The 26,772-nt window shown below is 41.9% G+C and overlaps 1 protein-coding gene and 1 long non-coding RNA gene across 2 annotated transcripts; both read right to left on the bottom strand.

Annotated features, from left to right (window-relative positions):
* Positions 1-3,548: 3,548 nt before the first annotated feature.
* jade3 (jade family PHD finger 3) lies at positions 3,549-24,258 on the bottom strand. Its single transcript, XM_062997978.1, has 12 exons — positions 24,226-24,258; positions 16,330-16,389; positions 15,486-15,545; positions 13,512-13,591; positions 13,187-13,344; positions 11,885-12,075; positions 10,714-10,925; positions 8,713-8,880; positions 8,465-8,581; positions 7,051-7,509; positions 6,832-6,949; positions 3,549-4,997 (listed from the first exon to the last, which is right to left on the bottom strand). Exons 3-12 carry the CDS (start codon positions 15,532-15,534, stop codon positions 3,943-3,945), a joined length of 2,607 nt encoding a protein of 868 aa, XP_062854048.1. The 5' UTR covers positions 15,535-15,545; positions 16,330-16,389; positions 24,226-24,258; the 3' UTR covers positions 3,549-3,942.
* Positions 24,259-24,550: 292 nt separating this feature from the next.
* On the bottom strand, positions 24,551-26,132 carry LOC134316640 (uncharacterized). Its single transcript, XR_010013113.1, has 2 exons — positions 26,023-26,132; positions 24,551-25,015 (listed from the first exon to the last, which is right to left on the bottom strand). It is a non-coding gene; the product is annotated as an uncharacterized LOC134316640 (long non-coding RNA).
* Between the last annotated feature and the right edge of the window lie 640 nt (positions 26,133-26,772).

Raw genomic sequence — 26,772 nt, 5'->3', positions numbered from 1 at the left:
CACCTCGCCTGGTTGACATTACTACAGGGTTGCCAGGTTCGGCAACCTCAGAAATAAAAGGGCTTCATTATTTAGATAAATAAAAGATAAGCACAAATACAGTATTTTATTTAATTTAAAAAAAAAGAAATAATAAAAGGAAACTTTGTCATAATTTGTTTTCAATTTCATTTTGTTTAAAAAAACGGATTGTGAACCCAGTATCGTGAATCGTATCGCATCGTTACATCCCGTTAATTTACAGCTAAATCTACTTCTAGAAAAGTTTTGCCATAAATCCTGCTTCTCTTTGGGGAAATAGGAGGCAGTTATGGGAGTTTATTGAATATTTCCAGTGGCAGCTGTAGTTTCTATAGAAAATAAAAATGTAAGAACTGCTGACAAACTCAGTTTTATTTCAAAGTTTATTTCAAATGGCTCAGTCCTAAAAATGGCCCACATAGTGAAGAGACAGCATACTTGTGTTTAAATGTGATGCGTAGTTCATGCACATCAATACATTACAGTGTTTCCACCGGCTGGCAGGAGTACACAGTGCAGGGCTAATTGAGATTTTACTGGAAGTTCAATAAACATAAAAGCTGCACCGTCACTGCTGCACCCCGTTTACAAGCTACAAAAGTAGCTGCTGTACAGTGAGATGAGTGAAATGTGTGGCACACTTCTGAACTTAAACCTGAGAACTGGGACATGTTAAACTTCAGCTTCTGTGGTTTATTACATTACAGTGCCTTATAACATCATTATGAATGTACAGTACAGTCAGCCATAACACAACCCAAATCACAAATGAAACATAACATTCAAAAAGAGAAGGGGATTTTACTGAGCCCTTTTAAACAGTACAATTTATCAACACATCATTGCTTTACCTTGGGTTTTATTTTATTGTACATTATATTAGAGCATTAATGCAAATGGTACATTTTCCTTTTATTTGCATCAACCACTTTATCCTGGTCAAGGTCATGGCGGGTCAAGTTTCACAGGGAAAACACTGGACACAAGGCAAAAATACCGGGTGGCAATCCAACGCAGGTTTTCGGCCATGACCTGAACCACCCTTCCACCCCAACGAAGATATAGCCAATCCTGTCTGTGTAGATGCCCCAGCAGGCCATCAGCACCACAAAGAATCTAACTCAGATCTCAGTGGTGGTGGACTGCACCACCTGAGCAGACTAAAGTAGGTTATTTAACACTAATATATGATGAGCAGTATAAGTGCATTAACAATTCAGCCCTGTCACCACCCTGAAAATCACACGTTCATTTATTCACTCATGGCCTTTACAATTTAATTCAGCCAATCCACCATCTGCATGTTATTTATATATATATAGTTTATGCCTTTTCTTCCTTTTTTCTCCCTTTTTAGCACGTCCAATTGCCCGATCGTGTCATGCTTCCTCTCCACCAATGCCGATCCCCGCTCTGATTGAGGAGAACGAAGCTAACCCACGCCCCCTCCAACACGTTGGCAGCATGCTGTATGCATCTTATCACCTACACTCTGACGAGTGCAGTGCAGCTCAGCATTGTGTACAGACACACACCCTGAGAGCACTCTTTTCTCATCTCTGTGCAGGCGCCATCAATAAGCACATCGTAATTGCACTAGTAATGAGAGAGAAACCCCATCCGGCTTAGTCCCGCCCATTTCTGAACAACAGGCCAATCGTGGTTCATGTGGCCGCTCGGCCTTAGCCAGCAGGCAGAGCTGAGATTCGATATGATGTATTCGAGATCCCAGCTCTAGTTCCAGCGTGTGTTTTTACCGCTGCACCACCTGAGCAGCCCACCATCTGCATGTTTTGTAGATGAGTAAAAACCCACACAGATATGAGAACATGACAAACTCCTGACAGGAGGTGAGGATTGAGTCTAGGCCCCATTGCTTGCTGTACAGCACCCACCTTACGAGCTGTGCCATCAAGTCACCCAGGTATCATGTAAATTGGAATGATTTTTAATAATGATAAATGGCATAAGGCACTTAAGACCACATTTATTAGTGTTTTTGGAAAATTGGTTTGTTCTACAGAAAGAAAAAAGCCTTTCACCAAGATCAAACTTTATTTTAAAAGAATGTTAAGAATTTCCTCGTTTGGCAGACGGCAAAATAATTTGGATTCAAAAATTCACAATGTTCAATTATTATATAATCACCTTGTTTTTTGAGGCTTTAAACATTGTACATAGTTTGTAGTAAGTCTTTCTTCACAAGACCAAACTATATTTCAGCCTAAAGCAATTGTTCTTCAGGGCAAACAAGTCTGAACTTCATGTTTTTAACAAGTATCATAAATGTAGATCATCAAACCCACTTTTAATGCCTATTTAGTCAGTGCCAATCGCCTCTGCCCCTACTAGCTGGGTCCTACATCACATGTTGGCTACAAAACCGGTGAAATAAAAGCTAGTCCATGTTTCTACAAAACCTATAAAACAAGCCAATGAAATTGCAGCTCAGGTTAGAGGGGGATTTACTGCCCCATAGGGCACACATGGACTCCGACACCCAAAATTGACACCTAAGTGTTGTTCATATAAACAATATCGACTGAAAACTTCGTACTCATGAAGCAGAGCCAACTGGCTTACAAATGCTCCAAGGAACAGATGGCTGGGATTCATCTGGATTGAAACTCACAATCCACAGATGATAAAAGTAACTGCTTTAATTTTTTATTTATTTTGCTGTTTCATTTTTAACCACTTAATGCTGGTCTGGGTTGCGACAGGTCAGTCTCCATTGGAAAACACTGGGCGCAAGGGTGGAATACCCAGGACAGGCCGTAAAACCATCTCAGGGCTTCAATCGCCACCCGCCTTCAGACAGAGTCAATCGTGTTTGTGTAGACGCCTGACCAGCCGATAATTGAGTCTGGATCTTTGCAGTGGTAGGTCAGAGTGACAGATCACTATGCCACCGAGGGCTGAACTGGAAGATTGTTAATGTAATTTTCACCAAAATAGATAATTAATGTAAAACCACAAAATAAAGCTTTTAATGCAAGTTTGTTATTAGCAAAGCTGTATGCAGCATTTAGTTTGGGGTATTTTAAATGTCTAACTTTAATGTGATTGACGTTTCTTTAATCTGAAGAAGTTTGTTTAATGCCACGGTATTGTTTAACCAACAATTATAAACCCATTTCCCACACTGCACCCTAGTGGACACATATTGGACATCCATTTAATCTTTTCAAAATGGTGTAACACTCAATAACATTCTTCATTCAGCTTTGTTCATCCTTCCATTTCAGATCAGTCTTTAGTTTTTCTCTAAAACGATTGGCAAAGTGATACAAAGATTGTGAAGTAAAAATATATGGCATATTAAAAATAGAATATTTTATTACTTTAAAAACACTGATGGAAGACCATATCCGACTTCTTACATACCACTTTTTCTTTCAAAAACAAGAATAAAGTGACATGAACCGAGCATGCCGACAGCAACATTAACAAAGAGACACTAATCATCCTTAAAAAAACAAGACCTGCATGACGACTTTAGCCCATACTGTCAGACTCAAACATCGGAAGTCTTATGCCTTTATTTTTTTGCATAACCATCATATTTGAGAATGCCAACATGTAGAAGCCAACAAATAAATTTTACAACCCTTGATACAAGCTACTATATACAACCTAAAAGCTGAGGTTCTCTTTCTCAACCAGTATATACAAAACACTGCTAAAAGGCTTGTCTAATCTCTTAGACGTTGTGTCGTTGCGTCTGAACACCTGTAGTCCCAATACAATGGAAAGCCTGCTCCCTGCACTCAGCAGTGTTGGGCTCTTATTCTGTGCTGGCTTGTTGTAGCGACCTGTGCAATCGCAGACTGTCCTACAGAGTATCCTCTGAGTGTGGCAGCACCAGAGATTGCTACAGATGACCTGTAGCAGAGGGTATTGGTGGGAGTTTCAGACTCGTCACCTTTGTACTGCAGTCCTGGAACCTAAAGATACACTGACACGAGTTCCCCCACGCCCAAACCCACCAGCTGGGCTCCTCTCGCTTGTCCCTCTTCCCACCCTTTGTCGCTTGCCTCTGGCCTCAGGTTCAGAATCACTGAGCTCCAGGTCAGGACAGTAGCCGTCGGTCTCCTGGTATTGTTTGGCAATCTTTGGTGTCCGCTCTCCGCTTACTGCTTTGGTGCAGTTCAGCCTTTCTTTGCTTACAGTTTTGTGAGCAGTCTTGTCCGTGTTCCAGTGGTCAGCACTGGTCCGTACCAAGCTGACGGTGGCCTCTTTGAAAGTCCTGCCAAAGTGCTCCATTGTGGATTTATGGAAGCTCCCCGGCTGCCCTTTCCCAGAGTTCTCAATGCGTATTCCATGTTCAGGAGACGACAGATAAGAAGTGTTCCTTTGCACCACAGGCTTTTCCATGATGCCATTGGGCTTTAGAAGGTGAGATCTGTCCTGCTCTAGCTTGCTGGACTTCAGCAGATGAGATCTGTCCTGTTCTAGTTTGTTGGACTTTAGCAGGTGGGTTTTGTCCTGCTCTAGCTTGCTGGACTTCAGCAGTAATGATCTGTCCTGCTCAGGCTTGATGGATTTAAGCAAAGGGGATCTGTCTTGCTCAGCCTTGCTAAACTTCACCTGATGGGACATTTCCTGCTCAGGCTTGCTGGACTTCACCTGATGGGACCTTTCCTGCTCAGGCTTGGCTTTCCCATTAGATGTGTGACCATGAAGTGCAGCCTGTAGCGCCAAAGGCTTGCCTGTTGGTTTGGAGATGGGAATGATGCCATTGGGCCGCTCCTCACCACGTGGAAGGCTGTGCTGGAGCAGAGGCTTTCCTTGCCCAATGCCCACTTTGCTTATGTCATACACATTACTGCTGTTATCCGGGCCCAGCGGGCCATTCCCGGTTTTGCTGCTGGCTTTGCTGCTGCCATGAGAAACCTTGGGCATTTTGAGTTTAAGGGTTATCCTGGGAGGAGTCCGGAATTGCAAGTTCTCCAAATTTGAGGACACTGGCAGTTCTGCAGATAAAAATTAATTTAAAAATTAATTTATTTTTTAAAATGTAGACAATTCTACTTCAAAACTGTATGTTCGAGATATGTGAAGTTTAGCATTAGGTTAAATGTTAAAATTCAAATCGGCTCATACTATAATGAGCGTGCATCCACTGGTCCACAAAATTACTTATCTGCACATAAAAAGGCATCATCCACACCCCAGCCTACTTGAACAATTATGTGAAGATATTAAAGCAACATCTCAAGACATCAGCCAGCAAGTTAAAGGTGGGCACAAATGGACAATGACCCCAAGCATACAAGGTTATTGGCTCAAAGACAAAATGAAGGTAAAACAGTGGCCATCACAAATCTCTGACCACAGTGCTTTAGAAAAGCTATGGGCAGAACTGAAAAAGTGTGTGCGAGTGAAAAGACCTACAATGGCCGCTCAGGTGGCGCAGCGGTAAAAAGACACGCGCTGCAACCAGGGCTGGATTTCGAAGGAGCGTCGTTTCGAATCCAGCTCTGCCTTCACGGTCGAGGCTGGGCGGCTATGGACAACGATTGGCCTGTTGTCCGGGTGGGGGGCGGGACTTGAGACCGTAGGGGATGCTCTCTCAGGAACGGGGCGGTTGCGCCCTCTGCTGGCTGGTTGGTGGCGCCTGTATGGAGACGGGAGGGGGTGTGGCGGGGTGTGTGATCCTCCGTGCACAGTACTCTGCCACGCTACACTCGTCAAGTGTGGGTGATAAGACGGTCGATTGGCTGTGCACGTTTCGGAGGAGGCGTGGAACGGCCTCGTCAGCCCCAATCAGGAGCAGGAATCCGCACTAATGAGAGGATGATAGATGGGATGAAATTGGACGCGCAAAAAAAAGAAAAAGGGAAAAAAAAAAAAAAGAAAGAAAGAAAAGACCTACAAACCTGACTCAGTTACACCAGTTCTGTCAGGCGGAATGGGACAAAATTACTTATTGTAAGAAGCTTCCTATTGTAAGAATCCTAACCATGTGTATGTAATTATTAGCCACTAGGAATGTGAAGAAAGAAATACAAATAAAATAAATCTGTCTCTAGTGTTATTCTGACATTTCACATTCTTAAAATATAGCAGTGATCCTAACTGGCCTAAGAGAGGGAATGTGGACAAGGATGACGTGTCATAATAAGTGAATAACTGTGATTAAATGCAAAGGTGTATGTACAATTATGTAGTACATTTAAGTGTAAATAGCAACTTTATACTGGTTAAGGTCATGGCAGGTCTGGTTTCTTCAGGAAACACTGGGCGTGAGGCAGAAATACCCACCACCATCAGACACAGCCAGTCGCGTTCGTATAGACAACCAGCTGGCTCATAGCACAGCTGAGAATTAAAGCCAGACCTTAGCGATGGTGAGCTAGTTTAACAGACCGCTATGCCAGCGTTTCCCAACCTTTTTTGAACCACGGACTTGTTTCATATAAGATATAATTTCACGGACCGGTGGGGAAGGGAGTATTTAATAATACTGCTCACAAACTATATAAAATGAGCTTTTTCGCTGCAACGAGACGCTGCTCCCACCTAGGGGTGACAATAAGACAATAACACCCCAAATAGAAGCAGTAAAAAGTACTTTTCTAGCGTCTCTAATTATTTATTCTTTCTGTGCGGCCCGGTAATAAATAGCCCACGGACTGGTACTGGTCCGCAACCCGGTGGTTGGGGACGTCTGCGCTATGCCAACCAATCAATTATTATTATTACATTTGTCTATAAAACGTTCTATGCGACACTGTAGTTGTTTGAATACAACACTGTAAACGTATACACTAGATAAACTGTTACATGACTTTGTACGTGTATTACCTGCTGCCAGTTCTTGGTTTATCAGTTTGACATGAAGGTTGAAGATCTGCTCCTGAGCTTTACTCTGAGACAGTTTCAGCTTTTCTCTCCGACTCACCATGTAGCACAAGTTCCTCACCTAACAAAATCCCATCCAACACAAGGAAAATGAACATACTACTCGAAACCAGTTCAATTAAATCAAGTAGCTGCATCTCTTTATAAAAGTGTAGCACTCACCCTTTCCAGGTCCTGGCGCAGGTGCATGAACATGCGCATGCGTGTGTGGATGCTGTCCTCCTGCGGCTGTAGAAGCATGTTTTCCTCGTCCTCTTTGGGCGGTAACAGGGCTTTGTTAAAGCTGCTTTTCCTCTTGAGTTTCCAGTACTGGTAAATAAAGTCTAGGAGTTGTAGGGACAGCCCGAGCTCTTGAGCTAACTCTTCAGGCTGCACCAACTTGTAAAACTCCTCCTCCAGCTCCTGGAGCTTCTGTGCTCTCAGGCCTACCTTCTCAGTCTCTGTGGGTGGTTTGTGTCTGGCAGGGCTTAGGCCAGACTCACCAGTTTTGGTCTTGCTGTGCTTCAGACAGTAGGATTTAAATTTTACTTCATCGCCCTCATCCAGGACAGTCTTCATCTCCAGGCTGTGCTCGAAGGCACAGGTGACGTGAAAAGGAACCGTGCAGTTCTTCACTGAACACTGAAGAGCAAAAGCAAGGGAGATCATTAGAGGCTGGACATCACATACTTTCAGCCAAATAAGGAAGCTGCATGTGTCTGAGTTTGTGTTAACATATGATTATCAGAATGTTGGACAAACCATTTAAAAACCATGTTTTTATTGAGTCATCCACCCCCTACAGCTTTAACAGCCTCCATTCTCCTGAAAAGGGTATTAATGTCTGGCTTTTGTGAGGCCAGACATTGATACCAGTCAACTGGAGTTCCTCCAGATTTAAGACTTTGTGCGCAAGGGCACAGTCAGGCTAGAACAAGAAAGGGTCTTTTTCTAAACTGTCGTTAAATTGATGGTACATAATTTATTTTATAGAACCTACTTTTACATAAAATGGGTATGGCTAACAAGTTAAACACCTAAAGTTAATGATATAGAGAAGCACCCAAAAACTGCAATCTGATCAAGGAAAGCCAGAACACCAGACACCCCCCTCAGACACATGTCCAATCTTTGACTGCTTCTTACCACCTTGCCAGAGGCCGTATCATAATTTTTCTAATTTTTTGGTCAAGGTCACGGCAGGTCCGGTTTCTCCAGAAAACTGGGTGCGAGGCAGGAATACCCTGCAGGTATCAATTCATCTTAGGGCTTCGACCACCCACCACCTTCAGACATAGCCAGTCATGTCTGTGAAGACATCCAGCTGGCAGATAACACAGCTGAGATCTGAACCTGGAACTTAGAGGTGGTAAGCTAGTATAACAGACCGCTGTGCCACCCGATTAATAAATATAAATAATTGTGTTTGTGTGGACGTCCGGCCAGGTTGGTGGCTCTGCTGAGATTTGAACATTTTGCAGTGGTGTGCTAGCATGAGCTCGGCGCCACCGGCGTACTATATGTACGTATACATTAAAAAATCTAGATTGTTTCAACAGAGGTTAAACTTTATTCATAATTCATGTTTTTTTCTTACCTGTATGCAGGCCCCAGTTTTGAGCTTGCAGAGGCTACAGATAAGAGACCAGCGGCTGGGTGGAATGTGTGACAGTTTGGTGATGGGCTCCATCCTCTCTGGGCATGCGATGCTCACCTACAGGCACATAAACAAACCTATTTTAGCAGTTATATCTAAACCCTTACGATACTAAGCAATACTAAACTGGGTTCTTTTGATATGAACTGAATTCATGTAGCTGTAAACGTGTTGGTATCAGTTGGTACCTCAGGTATCCAGAGGGCACAGCTTACGTGTGCCCACTTCGTGCCCGCTCGTGTAGCCTTCATTGCGCCTCCTCTTTTTGGACACAGAACGCACTGGGGGTTGATGCCAAGCACACATGTTCTGCAAAGCCAGTTTCCATCTGGAACCTTCACGATGCCATAGCAAGCCTGGAGACATGCAACAGGTTTAATAATGAGACATGTAGGATATAATCAACAGTATTAGTGCATGAATGCCATACAGATTGTGTTATAATCTGGTATATAGTCAGGGACAAACCCTGACAAGAGTGTCTTGAATGGCGAAAATCTGTGAGCGGTGACAAGTGAAAAGATGGTGTATTCACTATTAATGAAAAAGACAGTTCAACCTATATTTGGGTTTAACACTGAAAAAGATTCTGGTGTCTAGAATCATTCAATCAAATACACGCAATTTCTTTAATCATTGACTTGTTTCATTTCTATCAACCGCTTTGTCAGGGTCACAGCAGGTTCTGTTCTAGTGAGAAACACTCATTGAAAGGCAGAAATACCCTAGATGGGGTGCCAATCCAGCACAGGGTTTGTTTAAAATATGCAAATAAATAAAAGATTTAAAGGCAGCAAATGATAAGGGGCTTGTCTCCACAGTAAGACAGTTAATTGCCTATCTTATTAACCCTTTGCTGCACAACCTGGGTCAAAAGTGACCCAACTGAGTTTTTATTTTCTACATCTTTGCAATAAATTAATTTCGTCATTCAAGCTTCCATGAATTCCTCAATTAACTTGTTTTTGATCATCACAAATCCTTATTTCAGTTGTATATTTTTTACTTTTTTAATAAAAATAATTTTTGTATCAACAGGGCCAGTAATAGCTCAGTGGTTAAGGTACTGGACTAGTAAACAGAAGGTTGCCGGTTCAAGCCCTGCCACCACCAAGTTGCCACTGTTGGGTCCCTGAGCAAGTCCCTTAACCCTCAATTGCTCATCGTGTTCCGCTCATTGTGTAAGTCGCTTTGGATAAAAGCGTCTGCTAAATGCTGAAAATGTAAATGTATCACTACCCTTCTAACGCACAACATGGGTCAAAAATGACCCTTATGTATTTACTATGGAATTTGACAGAAACTACTGACATTTGTAAGTGTTTGTAGTCAAAAACACATTTACTGATCTTTTGAAAGACAACCAAAGATTAGGCTCTTGAATCTGGAATATGTCCAATACAGTGGCGGCTGCTGGTCTTTCAAAGAGGGGAAGCTCATTGTCGGCTTACATCATAAAATTTGTCAATTTATTTATATATAAATGTATAAATTCTCCCCTTTGTTAGTTTTCAAGAAAATGGCCTGAAATGGGTTGCAGTTTGTCTTCCGACTTCACTCGCAAAATCCGCGATGGTACTGTAGCCCCATAGAAGCAAAGAGACGCTCAGCGTCTGCGGGTAAATGCATTGACGCGCCGGGAATGAGTTAAGTTAACAAAATCGAGTCGATTTGTGATAAGTAGCTGATTCTGAACGAACTCGTCTTCGAGATGAACGTGTTCTAACGCATTTGTAGTCAATGAAATGTTAACACAACTGTACATATCTCACCATTTAATTTTTTACATTTTAGGGGAAGCTGAGCTTCTCTTGCAGTCTTACAGAAATCGCCACTGGTCCAATACTATTTGCTTGCTAGCTGTTTACATATTCTAGTATAGATAGCTTTTATTAGCTAAGACAGCAAATACATGAATAACTGACAAATGTGCATATGAAAATATTCTTGAATGGATGAATATGGGTCATTTTTGACCCATGTTGTGCATTAGAAGGGGTTTGCTTAGCTTGTGCATCAAAGGGTTAAACTAATAAACAGTCTCTCTATAGAAATGTGGTTTAAATATAAATAAAAAGTGATAAACACCAATTGGACAAATGTTCAGATTTCAGCCTATCAATCAGTAATATGAAGCAAAAAAATATATACCCCCCATTCCACATACAAATGTGTGGCTGAACTCTCACCTGGTGTACACATATATTGCACTTGTCACAGAAAACCATGTCGTTTCCCTCCTCACTGTCAGGCGAGCGACACACGTCACAAATGACGTCCTCGTCATACTCAATGCCCAGCCCTTCTTCCGTCTCGATAGCGTGGTTCATGCTGTCATGGCACCTTCTTTCAAGCGACTCCATCACTCGCTCCATAGTTAACTCATCCAGCGTTCCTTCTCCTGACAAACACGAACCAGTTACAGTTAGGTTTGCAACAACACTCAGACCTTCAATCAGCTTACTTTTTCTCAAAGCTGAAATTCACCCTGTGGATCGGATCTCAGTGGTGGTTAGCTAGCGCATTAGCCTGCTTGACCACCACCTTAACATCCTGTTACAAATGGAATTAATTAAATGCACTCAGCAAAGGCAGCTCCTAAAAAGGGGGATCCGTTTTGCCCAATCTAGGCGTTTCCAATTCCAGATTACAATTCCTTGATCGCTTACACCACCCTGTGCTGGTCAAAAAGAGCTGCATGTGCTACTACCCACAGGTATGCAGCCAGCAGAGGCTTCTTTTTACCAACCAGCAGTGTTTTCTCACTGAGAGCTACTAACATTCACAATAAACCCTTTGCCAGGTGCCTTAGACAGATAGAAGAGGTCGCACTTCTAGAGCCGCAATAAGAATAAACCCCATCAACCTTCACTTTCTTTGTATGTCCAACCAATTAAGAGCACAGCTGAAGGTCCATGAAACATGAAAGAAAGTATGTGGATCAGTTTTTCAGCATAAAACACATATTTGTTTATCAAATTTTTCCTCCCTTATGCATCTCAGTAGCCCAATGAATTTATCCCACCTTAGAGGCAGGAGTAAGTAAAAATGTAAGTTAACATACAAGGTTACTCGGCATCTTGTTTAATACTTCTGTTAACTACTTAAAGCTCAGTTAACTATACACTATTGTTCAATAATCTGTATAGTTTACAATATAGTAGTATTACAGTATACATAGATCATATGTAAGGGATAACACTTTTGTTTCCCTGTCGAATAGAACCGCTACTGGCACTGACTTCCAAAATCTTGAAACCATAATAAAACTTGAATCAAACCGTGCAAGCAGAGCAAGCAGAGCAAGTGCAGTTAATACACAAAACATATTAGGAAACAGTGCAGGCTGAGTGTTCTTACCCATCTGAAGCAGCTCTAGGTTGAGCTGCTTAAGCCAGTACAGGTCCATGTCATCCAGGTCGTATCTGCACATGGCTTCTGCCAGCTCTTTAATGTTTACATAACCTGTCTCTGTACAATCCTGACTCCAGCACTGGATGTACTTCCTCGGCCTGGAGAAAAGAATCTCCTTTGGCTTCTCCACCATTACTCTGCACAAAAAGACACAATTGGCTTCTTTCAATCCATCAATTTGGGTAAAACTGAAGTTAGAAGAATGAGTTATTGCATTTCTCAAGCACGTTAATGTCTGAAACACATTGCTTTTCTTTCTAACAGACTGTATCATGAATTATTTTATCCTTCAGAGAGGAGATCTAAACTAAGGAAGCGGATATTAAATGCAAGTCTAAGCTTTGGGCTTGTTCAGGACTTCTGCAGCACTTCATTGTGAAATTTGGACAATATAAATGTTATAAACAAAAATACCTTATCAAGCTCTAATAGTTTCAATAAAAGTACCCATCCATCCATCATCCATCCATCCAATAGCCGTTAACCTAAAATGTGCTTTGGACGTTTGGCTGATGCAGCAGTCTAATAAGCAAGCCCATCATCATAGATTTAAGTTTCAGTCCTACCAGCCTTGTTAGACGCCGTGGCTGTAGGGACGTTGTAGCCTAGTGGTTAAGGTACTGGACTAGTAATCAGAAGGTCACCGGTTCAAGCCCCACCACTGCCGGGTTGCTGCTGTTGGGCCCTTGAGCAAGGCCCTTAACCCTCAATTGCTCAGACTGTACTGTACACACTGTCACACTAATGTAAGTCGCTTTGGATAAAGGCGTCTGCTAAATGTCGAAAATGTAAATGTAGACGCTCAAAGAGGACAGGCTGGACAAGAGGCTACTTTCTTACTGCTGCAACAGTGACTCCTACTGTCTGGCAGAGGTGCAAATACGAGCAGAGAAGAAATCTAGTTTTATCCGATTACTTAGTTGTAGGTTCACACGGAGAGCAGTATTGTGTACAGAGAGTCGCACACTGAGCTCCATTATTCTCCGTCTCTGTGCAGGCACCATCGACCAGCCAGCAGAGGTCACAACTGCAACAGCAAGACGCATCCTCCCTCAGACACAGCCAATCATGTCTGTGTAGGGACTCACCTGGCTGATACCAGAGGTTAGATTTGAACTCGAGAACTCAGCAGTGGTGGGCTAGGGTGTTTTCAACCACTGCGCCACCCAAGCAACATTAAGGTAATTACAGTAATGGGGACTGATACTAAAACAAACAAACAAAAAAACAATGGATAAAGTGACTAACCTGACAGAGGAATGGGGAATGGTATCTGGGCTGGCTAGGACCTGCACCCCTTTCTCCCATTCTTGCCTCCATGTGTCAGCCAGCAGGTAGTACTCTTCAGTAGAGATGTGATGCGAGTCAGGCAGCTTCATAGCACTGATCAGGTCTTTTCTAAACACCTGTAGATACCAATCAACCAATTCGAGAGGATTAAAGTTGTGCCAAATAACAAACACTGTAAGAACCTTTAACTACCCTATTGGGTAAGAGTGACATGACTTAATAAAGACACAAATAAAACCAATTACTTCAAAAAGCTTTACACATACAACGCTCACACACTTACCTCAGCTGGCTTTTTCTGCGCCGAGGAAGGGGTTCCGGTTTTACTTCCATAATTGTTCTTAGAGAAAGAGGTGGAGGGACCTGCACAAGTTAACAAATAATAAAAGAAAAATCAAACAACCATGACCACATGGCTCATTATGAACTGTAGCACAGCCAAAAATGACACGAGCATCCTGTCTGGTGTGTGATTGCACTGCGCACAAGGATTCAGGGTAAACCTGAGCCCTCAAAGCAAGAAGGTTCTGGGTTCGATTCCCAGGTGGAGCAGTACAGGTCCTACCTGTGTGGAGTTCACATGTTTTTCTTGCGTCTTTGTGGGTTTACTCTGGGTGCTTCGGTTTCCTCCCACAGTTCAAAGACTTTTTATTATGCATTCTCTCCCCATTTTCCTCCCAATTTAGCATACTCAATTTGTCTTCCGCTGCTGAGGGATACTTGACTGCATCCGAGGAGAGCACGTCGCTGTACGCTCCTCTTCCGACACGTGCACAGCCCTCCTCTTCTCGTCCCTGCATTCTGCACAGACGTCTCTTCCACCAATCAGGGTCCTTACACGGCGTATAAAGATCCCACTTCACACATAGTACCTGCTGCAGGCCCCGCCAATTGTGCCTGCCAGATGGCACCCAGCCAACCAGTGGCAACGCCGAGTTCCGAAACGAGGAGTTCAGAATCTCGGCATTGGTGCGCTAGTGGAATATCCCGCTGCGCCACCTGGGCGCCCTTCCATGACTTTGTTTGACATTAAACTGGAACTGATGAATCTTGCATAACCATAACTACCTGTTTTGTCATAAATTTAACCAAAGTGTGTAAAACATTTTGTTAAAAATCCTAATAAATAAATAAACCTGAGCCACCACAACCCTGACCAAGATAAAGCAGTGGTAAAATGAAAAATGATGAAATGTTAGCTTGCATTTCTCCCAGATACAAAGAAGTAGAATTTCACAGTGGACCGCTCATCGTCACTTGATACCAGTAGCCAGATCTGAACACATTTCAGTGTACGTATATTGAACAGAATGACCGTCTTGAAATTGCATAAACCAAATACATTTGGCTGCAACTCAAACTGCATATAACTGTATTACTACTGCCATTTATGCATCACAGAGCTTTATCATATTTTTGCATATAGAGAAGTTCTGCAGAACACCTGAAGTCATTTGGGATAAAACCTCTGCACTACAGCTGGAAGCATCAGCACTATAAAAATGTGATTCAGTAAGTGGCACAGAAACTACTGCCTAGTACATTAAAGCAAATGAAAGCAATTATTCAAGTTAGCTAGATTCACACTCACACAGCATGAGCGTAATTGGTGTTAATTTTAGTGGTTTATAAGCCAACAGCATAATAAAGTTCTAAAGTCAAAAAAATTCAACCCTAAAAGAAACTAGTTACTAAATATCTCAGTAAGCACAAGTAAATACAAGTGTGCCTGTGCATGAGATGTGCAAAAAGGTAGGAAATATATAAGATGTTGACATCTAATGTGCTGAGCTGGAAAGTAACAGCAAGCAAAAATGAAGAGATTGAGAAACCTTGAACATAAAAAGTAGGTCATGACTTTATTTATTAGGATTTTAATGTCATGTTTTACACTTATGGTTACATTCATGACAGGAACGGTAATTACAGGTTACATATGATTCATCAGTTTAAGTCACGTCAAACACAGTCACGGCCAATTTTGTATCTCCAATTCACCTCACTTGCAGGTCTTTGGACTGTGGAAGGAAACTCACGCAGACATGGGGAGAACATACAAACTCCATACAGAAAGGAATCAACCCCAGAACAGCACAAGTGCTTCAAATGAGCAGCACAGATGATAAAGATTCTGATTCTTAATGAAACATTCAGCTTTTTGTCAATATTTACTAAATAGTATCTGATACAATGTTAAATTACATTCCTAAGTGTTCAATAATAATGTGTCTAAGGATGTAATTAAGGCTTTACTTACGCTCATTGTCTGAACTGTCACTGCTACTTGAAGTTCTGAGTCGTTTCATCCTGACATGTCCTGACAGCAGAACAATACAGAAGGAAAGAGAGTCAGTCCAGAAACAATTATCATATCATCATATACACTACATGACCATAAATATATCCAAACTCATCCCAATTGTTGTGTTTAGGTGCTTTAACCATATCTACTGCAAACAGAAGAATAAAGTCATTTATTAATTTTTATGTTAGACCACCGCTCTATCCTGATGAGGGTCGAGATGGGTCAGTTTCTCTGGCATCACTGGGTGCAATGCAGAAACACCCCCCACAGGAAGCCAGACCATCGTGGTGTCTCGACCATCCAACCCCAAACATAGCCAATCACATCTGTGTGTAGATCAGATTTTAAACGCCTGACCGACCAATAGCACACCTGGGGATTTGAACCCTGGATCCCAGCAGTAGTGGGCTAAAGTAATTTACAGCTGCGCCACCCAAATGCAGTGTATATAGTCAATTATATATAATAGATTTTGCACTTCCAATAGCAGATTAAAAGTCAAGGCTGCGGTGGCCTGAACAGAGCTCCGAACTCAACCTCACTGAACACGTTTAGGATGAACTGGAATGCTGACTGAGAGTCCGGCCTTCCAATCTAACATCAGTACATTAATGGGAACAAATTCCTACAAACATTCTCCAAAATGAGTGGGAATCCCTACTGGAACAGACTGTTCTAGGTGCAAATGGAAAGGGGGAGTTTACATCAGTAGTTTTAGAAAAAGATGTTAAGCTCATGGTCAGGCGTCCACATACTCCTGGAAAAATGATGTACTTGAACTTTTTTTTTGTCTTACCATAAATTTCAAGTCGTAGTGCATGCTAGTGTTTTCTTGCGGCCTGCTTCTGTCATTTACCTGAAACGAAATGCAGGACAGGCATTAAGAATGAGATAAGCATCTTAGGAGCAGTAAGAACAGACTGCTTAAATAAATATTAACTTATTCCAATCTGCATTGTTAAGGATATTTGAAGTACTGATTACAGATTTTAAAACAGCCAGTTTTTTTTCACTGACCAATTCTCAAAAGAAGACACTAAAAGCTGAAACAATGCAATAATAACTGTGCTCAAGCGAGAGCTAAATCCACATTTTGTTACAACAAGAAGCACATTTGTAGTCTCCACTCCAGTGCTTAGTGGGGGCGACCATCTGTTTTTAACAACAAACCCTTAACCACACACTTCATCTGACTCTGTGCCATTTCTTCCCACATGACAGATGCCTGGAAAATAGAGTCTGTCCATTACAGAAGGCCTAACAATACAAGTCAAAGAAAAATGAAGAAAAATTTTGACCTCTTATTAGTAACGACCAAGTGGTGGGTGTTACTGAAAATAACTTAAACTGATGAGTGTATTTTTAACACACATTTTTATTTATATTTCACCATACTGGCCAGTGGTGGTTGAAACAAACACGTTTTTGTTAGGCTATAGTGAATTAAATAACTGTTTTCTGTTTACTTGCACTAACGTAGAACAGTAACATACAAGAATATAAAAACAGAAATAGTATCCAGAACGTAACTTCTAAACAAAGACTGTTGGTAGCTAGGTTCATATAACAGGGTCAGTCTGTGACATCTAATGCACAGGACACCAGCTAACACCAATCTAATATTTGTAGTGGTAGCTCAAGAGGTTAAGGTACTTGACTAGTAATCAGTAGGTTGCTGATTCAAGCCCCACCACTGCAAAGTCTGCACTGTGGGGTCCATGGGCAGGGCCCTTATTCTTCAGCTGCTTGAATTGTATAAGATCACAACTGCAAGTCACAAAAAGATTTAAAACATATTGAAAAGCTACTGAGCCACGGCAGGTCTCCCTGTTTTACAGCTCACTAGCCACCATGCCAGATTTTTCTTACACTGCCATGGTTCTAATTGAAAATGTATTTAAACAGTTCAGTGTTTTGAGAAACAGTGATAATCAGTTCCTCTCTGCCACATTGTGTCAAAAGGTCAGCGACAAACTGCGTCAAAGCTTAGTCAAACTGAACTCTGAGTGTGACGACAAGCGGAAAAAGAAAACAAGTGTCAAAGCTGTAAATGTGTGCAGTGCGCAAAGCTTAAAGTTTTTTGTGTATTAGGATTTTAACATCGTTTTACACTGTTGGTTACATTCATGACAGGAACGGTAGTTACTCATTACCCGAAGTTCATCAGTTCACAAGGTTATATCAAACACAGTCAAGGACAATTTTGTATCTCCAATTCACCTCACTTGCATGTCTTTGGACTGTGGGAGGAAACCAGAGCACCTGAAGGAAACCCACGTGGACACAGGGAGAACATGCAAACTCCACACAGAAAGGACCCAGACCGCCCCTCCTGGGGATCGAACACAGGACCTTCCAGCTGTGAGGCGACAGTGCTGCTTATGGTAGTTAGTTAATGTATTTAACTGTGATTGAGACATTTGGTCATCACCCACCCTTACTACGGCATGAAGCAAACTTGCCCTATAATGCTTGTTTAAAAGCAACATAACACACATATCTTCGGAAGATGTGGGAGACGTTACACAAGACGCGGAGTCTGTTTACTGTTAGCTCTGTACCTATATATTGTACACATTTCTTGTTTACGATATAAACAAGATGTTTTAAATGTACAACAGCTTCCCTGTTCGACTGGCAGCATTCTGAGAGGGGAACACATTTCAGGGCAGTAGAACAGAGTACTGCATGACACTGGTGTAAATGTGGGTAAAGCATGAGCAACCACAGACATGCTGAGGATATTGAAATTATGCTGAATCTGTTTTTAGCACAACACTCACTTGTCCTATTTGATGACTTTCGGCCAACTTATCTTCCCAGTGACAACATGCTTGTTGGTGGTCATAAAAGGTCACAAGCAATGTTACATTAGTTACTGCGTGTACTTCAAGCTCCACCGTAGTGAGGCATGATTGAATAATCGAATTTTTATACAACGCAAATCTAAAGTCCTTATTTCCACCCACCTCGAAGCCAAAAATCCACCAGATTCTCAAGGCTTTAATTTTTACGGATTTATGCATATATGGTTAGTGTACTGCAGACTAAACAAACCAGATTTATTACTGTATAAAATAATAATGACCGTTGTGCTGGCTTTACAATCTGCTAGTCTTTTACTGTTGTGATTTTATAAATACTGGCTGTAAAACTACAAGGTGCAAGAACACAGCAACACTTGACTACTCAAGCAAAAGCTGTTTAAAAATGTTAATAATTAACTTAAATACAAACAAAGAAGTCACTGTTCAATTAACACTGTCTGTTAAAAAGCTTGTTTAAATTAATTTCCACCATAGAAGTGGAGCTTGAGAGAACACACACACACACACACACACACACACACACACACACACACACACACACAGACACACACAGACACAGACAGACACACACACACAGACACACACACACACAGACACACACACAGACACACACACACACACAGACACACACCTAACCTAACCTTAGATTGTTCAATTAACACTGCCTGTTAAAAAGCTTGTTTAAATTAATTTCCACCATAGAAGTGGAGCTTGAGAGAACACACACACACACACACACACACAGACACACACACACACAGACACACACACACACACACAGACACACACACAGACACACACACAGACACACACACACACACACACACACACACACACAGACACACACACAGACACACACAGAGACACACACACAGACACACACACAGACACACACACAGACACACACACAGACACACACACACACCTTAGCAAAACAAGAGAAAGATCTAGTGCTTTAAGGATTTTTAGCTGAGCAAAACACCCCTTTAGCCAGCATGGCAGCACCCAACGGTGGCGTTACGCCAAAATGTGCATGCCTGCTGTCAGGAGCATCCGCTATCAGGAGAGCCTGTAGCGATAATTAAGAAATAATAATCATTGCACACGTTGATAAGCGTAAAACCTATTTTTTCTTAGCAGACTTGATTTGGCTATTGCTCCTGGTCCATGCACCAATATGAAGACAGGAATCTGTTGACCATTTAATATTAAACAATGTCATAGATTGTAGTTTAGGACACCGGATGTGTCTTGATTAGCATATTTAGCTGTAATGGAAGCTCAGCTACAGACTTGGATGCTGAACTAGGACTTCTTGACATGACAAGTCAAATATATTTTTGCTAGATGTTGTTGTTTTGTTTTTTTAATTAATGTCACTTATTGATTTTAATGCTGAATGTACAAAACTCAGAAGAGAAGAGCGCATAAATTACAGATCTGACACTGACATGGTGGTGGTGGTGTTAGTGTGTGTTGTGCTGGTATGAGTGGATCAGACACAGCAGCGCTGCTAAAGTTTTTAAATACCGTGTCCACTCACTGTCCACTCTATTAGACACTCCTATCTAGTTGGTCCACCTTGTAGATGTAAAGTTAGAGACGATTGCTTTTGCTGTTGCTGCTGTTTGAGTTGGTCATCTTCTAGACCTTCATCCGTGGTCACAGGATGCTGCCCACGGGGCGCTGTTGGCTGGATATATTTTTGGTTGGTGGACTATTCTCAGTCCAGCAGTGACAGTGAGGTGTTTAAAAACTCCATCAGCACTGTTGTGTCTGATCCACTCATACCAGCACAACACACACTAACACACCACCACCATGTCAGTGTCACTGCAGTGCTGAGAATGATCCACCACCTAAATACTGTAATACCTGCTCTGTGGTGGTCCTGACCATTGAAGAACAGGGGGCTAACAAAGCATGCAGAGAAACAGATGGACTACAGTCAGTAATTGTAGAACTACAAAGTGCTTCTATATGGTAAGTGGAGCTGATAAAATGGACAGTGAGTGTAGAAACAAGGAGGTGGTTTTAATGTTATGGCTGATCATGTGCTGTTAATAATAACTACTGTAGCCTGTTCCTTCTACTGAACAAGACTGGTTTTACAGTCAGTCAAAATAGTTTTTTTTAATAGACTGGGTTTTTAATCAGAAACAAGTAAAAGCTAAAGATATATGCTTTTACATTTAAATCATTTATAATATGTAAAATGTGTTAAAATAGCATTTGAGCCGACTGTGTCCGAATGTGTGTTCGCGTGCGTCTCTTGCATATTATCGTGATTAAAGAAATATAATCTGAATCAGCAGATCTGCTCTTTTTATTGATCCTGCAACAATTAGGCGTAACCCATAATAATCACAGTAATCATCTCTAAAAATGTGCAACAGTGTAAGATTAATTAAGGACGCTCAAATCCTAACATCACACAAAACACTATCAACTACGTCTGAAAAGGGAGCTTATTCATTTCCATGTCAACTGTGTGTAATTCTAACGACCTGCACCTTTAAAATAAAGTGCTTCAGAGACAACAACATTCTGTCTCTTGTACGTGGGGGTTGGGGTGCACTGCTCTTACACATTTCAAGGAAGCTAAGCTCTGCAGTGATCCAGCTTTATGGTGCACAGGATTCAAGTACCCTCCAACCCCCACTGTCCAACACAATACCCTACCCTGGCAGACCAGACCATCTCATGCACCCAGCACGCTAGATTACACACTGCTAAAAGCCACCAGCTTATTCTCCATGTGTACTCTACGTTACACACCAGCACTAACTAAACCGTTGATAAAAAGCTTGCATTAAGGTTTGCACCATAAACCAATATCTAACGTAGATGGTTCTTAACTCTCAGATGCTTACATTAAATTAAGTCTCTGTTGTAAGCCACTTGGAATAAAATAGCACCTGCTACATTTACATTTTTAGCATTTAGCAGACGCCTTTATCCAAAGCGACTTACAGTACAATTACAGTATACAGTCTGAGCAATTGAGGGTTAAGAGCCTTGCTCGAGGGCCCAACAGCAGCAACCTGGCAGTGGTGGGGCTTGAACCAGTGACCTTCTGATTACTAGTCCAGTACCCTAACCACTAGGCTACTGCTTGATAATTGAAAAAGTAATATGGATAAAGGTTTTTGATTTAGCTGTAATCTCATGGTGCTAACTGTAATAAAGGCCACTTGAAGTATCTTAGTAGTCTAAAACATTCTCCAATCAAAATCTAACATAAGTGTAGCTGACATTATAGTTATATAACGTATTACATTTTAAATGGTTTAGGAGAAAATCATAAGCTGATGGTTAAATGAGAAAATATATAGCAGTACAGACCACTGGAAAGCGGTAGCTCCGTGGGTAGAGCTCAGGGCTTCCAAATGAAAGGTTGTGGGTTTGAATTCTGGCTCTACTCAGCAGCCACTGTTGGGCAGGAGAGCAAGGCCATTAACCCTCTCGCTTCCTCGCCGCCGTGCACAGGCTGACTTTGTGTTCTGACTCCAACTTCAAAACAAGCTGGGACATGCAGAAGAAGAATTTCATTGTACTGTTCACTAAAAACTGCACACCTTGGTCAACTGTGTGTTTTCTTTGATACACCACTTAAATGTACAGCTGTAGTAGTTTTCGTTTGTTTGTTTATTAGGATTTCAACGTCATGTTTTACACTTTTGGTTACATTCACAATCATGGACAATTTAGTGTCTCCAATTCACCTCACTTGCACGTCTTTGAACAGTGGGAGGAAACCGGAGCTCCCGGAGGAAACCCAAGTGGGAGAACATGCAAACTCCACACAGAAAGGACCCGGACCGCCCCACCTGGGGATCGAACCCAGGACCTTCTTGCTGTGTGGCGACAGTGCTAACTTTACTATATACTAGAGAAACTACTGAGAGATGCAAACTTGGAATTTATCAGGAGTGCAGTTAATAGATAATTTATTATATAAAAGTGTGTGTGTAATTACAGTACTTGTCTACAATGGAATTGTATGGCAGATTAGACATGATGTGTATCCCTGTTGAATTACAGCTGGCGGGAATCACATTAAATTATATTGCATTTAATGTTTTTATCCAAAGCGACTCACAATTATGACTGAACACAGTCTGAGCAATTGAGCGTGCGGCACGGTGGCTCAGTGGGTAACACTGTCGCCTCACAGCAAGAAGGTCCTGGGTTCGATCCCCAAGTGGGGCGGTCCGGGTCCTTTCTGTGCAGAGTTTGCATGTTCTCCCCGTGTCTGTGTGGGTTTCCTCCCACAGTCCAACAACATGCAGCCAGGCTCATTGGAGACACTGAATTGTCCTATAGGTCCCTAGCCACTAGGATGCACAAACCAGTGCATTGTGGTGCAGGTCTCAAGCCCGGATAGATAGGGAGGGTTGTGTCAGGAAGGGCACCCGATGTAAAGACTCCGCCAAAGCAAAAATGCGGATCACGATCCGCCGGTGACCCCTAATAGGAGCAGCTGAGGAAATAGAGAGTTTAAGCAATTCAGCGTTAAGGGCCGTGCTCAGGGACCCATCAGTGGCAACTTGGTGGTGGTGAGGTTGAACTAGCAACCTAGTCCAGTACCTTAACCACTGAGCTACCACTTACACAAAATCTTGGCTTTGGTTACATTCATGACAGGACAGGTAGTTACTGGTTACACAAGATTCATCAGTATAAGTCTTTAATGTCAAACACAGTCATGGACAATTTTGTATCTCCAATTCACCTCACTTGCACGTCTTTGGACTGCGAGAGGAAAGCGGAGCTCCTGAAAGAAACCCACACAGACACGGGGAGAACATGCAAACTCCACACAGAAAGGACCCAGATCGCTCCACCTGCGAATCGAACCCAGGACCTTCTTGCTGTGAGGCGACAGTGCTACCCACCGAGCCACAACATAAATAGTATGACCAGAGCTAGTTCAACCTAAAACTTAAGTGACTCAACAAAAAAAAATGTTATAATAATCAAACGTCACTGGTGTCCTTTAACTGGTGAGTAATATATTTTACTGGAAAATACTGGCATTCAGTGTGGAGGATGACCACGCCCCCCACACTATCAAGGGGCGTGGTCATGTGCGCGTTCCTTACGAAACCACAGAGGAATTCTTTACAAACCTCTTGCTTTCTAGCGGATCCCTCACTTATTTATAGCACATTTGGCAACCCTACATTGGACCGTATAAACGTCAGTATACATATTTATGAGGCTAAACTATAAATAATTAAAGTACTGGGTAAAGTTTTAGTTTAAATAGTATCCTGCAGCCTGTGTTGGGTTTCTAGCAATGTTTACAAATCACAATAAACACAGAAAATGTTAATTCACAATCAAGTATAACAGCAGAGAACAAACATATTTGACAAGGTTGCCAGGTCAACTTTGAATCTTCTCCAAGTTAAGATTTGTTACTTGTCTTGGTACTTTCCTTTAATACAAATAAACAGCTGTTCAGTGTCACATATACACAACAAATTTATTATAGTTCGCTAACATGAAATTTGAGGCCTGAATCTTTTAGCATGTGGAAACGTTCTCCATTTAAAATATTTCGCTTATTTAGCATTGGAGCTAAGTGGCTAATTGTAACCCAGGATTCGAGGCGGCCTTGGCGCCAAACACAAGCCGCCCTGTATAACACTGCTTACCGCCTTTAACTTTCAATCATACATAACAGGTGTTATTATTTTAATTACCCCTACCGGTTCTCATTCCGACAGTGGACCCGCGTGTGTTGTTACAGTAATAAAGCGGACAGTAGGCTGTACAGGCCTGGATCAGCCATGCAGCCCTGGCACACTGATCCCAGTGCAGACACGAACAGTATTGTTCCTGTAAAGCAGCCTTACCTCACATCAGAAATCAACTGGATCAAATCAGCTCTTGTCCAGCGACGATTCCCCTCACAATTACAACTGAAACGTGTTATAATAATTGTATAATATGTTCTTATTTTCAGAGCACCGCTGTCAATATCCCAAAGCTGCAGCCTGGTCTCCAGCACAGCACAACAGTGCTATTGTACAACGCGGACCGCTGGGTCCTAAACTCCGCCTCTTGCACCGCCATGCTGTAAGGGCCCATGTTCCAGCCTGCACCACACCAAGAGCTTACTAACAGATGAGCAGCTGTAAACCAGATAATAATCGTTTGGGTTTCTCATTCATTCGAGTATTTTCAAGTCAAGTCAACTTTATTTATATAGCGCTTTTTACAATAAACATTGTCTCAAAGCAACTTTACAAAATCCAGGACCAACAGATACAAAAACCCATGATGAGCAAGCCGAGGGCGACAGTGGCAAGGAAAAACTCCCTGAAAATTACAGGAAGAAACCTTGAGAGGAACCAGACTCAGCAGGGCCCATCCTTCTTGGGTGGTCTGGAGGATACTTTAAATAAATAGTATTTACACAAATCATACACACACAGAATTAAAATGAACTAAAAGTTATAACTAGCAATAATAAATAAGTTATTATTCAGTCCAGTCTGTAATAAAGTCTGTAGTGAGTTCTTGACATTCTTGGTGCAAACACGCCACCTCCCGTCACATCCGGCAGGAGCAGCATTGTTGGCACGGCAGTCTCGACTTCATTCCTTAACCTCGGGCAGGTAAACAGGTTTCCATCGGAAGGACCTCGGGGTAAAACAACAGAAAATGTAGTTAAAAATTTAAAATGCGAGTTGAGAAAAATATCAGTTTTGCAGAGTTTTAGACTCCGGCAGCCCTAATTATTACAGCATAACTAAAAGAGAGAGCGAGCAGGTAACAAGGTCATGAAGGCTTTCACAGGAAATCAGCACCCACCTCCCCCACTGTCATCAAACCTGAGTGATTGGACAAGAGAGGCAGAACGACAGCAACCCAACATCCCTGATCACCACAAGTTTCTATGACCAAGAACCCCCAAGCTCTGCGCCTTTGTCTATACTAATCAAAAGCCTGAGAAAATAAATATGGTCTCAGTCTAGACTTAAACATTGAGACTGTGTCCGAATGGGTGCTGATGTCCTGTGAAAGCCTTCATGACCTTGTTACCTGCTCGCTCTGGATTTGGATTTTATGTCCATTCATTTAATTTTACAATCCACTTTGCCCTGTTTAGAGTCACTCTAGGTCCACAGCACTAATCCATCACAGGGCACCATACATACAAACATTTACTCTCATCTAGAGCCAGTATGTTGTATAGTTTAGGAAGGTGGGAGGAAAACTACACAGACACGAGAACATGCGGGCGGCACGGTGACTCAGTGGGTAGCACTGTCGCCTCACAGCAAGAAGGTTCGATCCCAAAGGCGGGGCGGTCCCAGTCCTTTCTGTGTAGAGTTTGCATGTTCTCCCCATGTCTGTGTGGGTTTCCTCCAGGAGCTCTGGTTTCCTCCCACAGTCCAAAGACATGCAAGTGATGTGAACTGGAGATAAAAAATTGTCCATGACTGTGTTTGACATTGACAACTTGTGAACTGATGAATCTTGTGTAACCAGTAATTACTGTTTCTGTCAGGAATGTAACCAAAGCGTAAAACATGACATTAAAATCCTAATAAATAAATAATAAAAACAAGACAACATGCAAAATCTTTACAGACGATGACCAAACGCAATGATCTCTGGGTTGTAGTGCCTATGTGCCACCCTACCTCATTAATTGGGGCAGCACAGTGAATCAGTGGGTTCTGGGTCGACTTCCAGGTAGAGCAATCTGGATCATTTCTGTTTGGAGTTTGTATGTTCTCCCCATGCCTTTGTGGGTTTCCTACACAAACTCAAATAAATGAGGTGGAGCTCATAGAACTGGAGACATAAAACTGGCTGTAAACCCGAACTGATAAATTATGAATCTAACCAGTGTAAAACATGCTGTTAAATCTTAGAAAACAAAAACAAAAAAACCTACTTCATATAATTTCTTTAAATAGCAATTATTAGTGTACACTGATCAACCATAACATTAAAACCCCCTCCTTGTTTCTACACTCACTGTCCATTTTATCAGCTCCACTTACTATATACAGTGGGGTCAAAAAGTATTTAGTCAGCCACTGGTTGTGCAAGTTCTCCTACTTAGAAAGATGAGAGAGGTCTGTAATTTTCATCATAGGTACACTTCAACTATGAGAGACAAAAAGAGAAAAAAAATCCAGGAAATCACATTGTAGGATTTTTAAAAAATTTATTCGTAAATTATGGTGGAAAATAAGTATTTGGTCAATAACAAACAAGCAAGATTTCTGGCTCTCACAGACCTGTAACTTCTTCTTTAAGAAGCTCTTCTGTCCTCCACTGGTTCCTGTATTAATGGCACCTGTCAGACCTCGTTATCTGTATAAAAGACACCTGTCCACAGCCTCAAACAGTCAGACTCCAAACTCAACCATGGCCAAGACCAA

The sequence above is a fragment of the Trichomycterus rosablanca genome, chromosome 6, assembly GCF_030014385.1.
Source record: "Trichomycterus rosablanca isolate fTriRos1 chromosome 6, fTriRos1.hap1, whole genome shotgun sequence".
In the NCBI taxonomy this organism is placed as follows: domain Eukaryota; kingdom Metazoa; phylum Chordata; class Actinopteri; order Siluriformes; family Trichomycteridae; genus Trichomycterus; species Trichomycterus rosablanca.
This window is presented reverse-complemented; position numbering and strand designations above follow the sequence as displayed.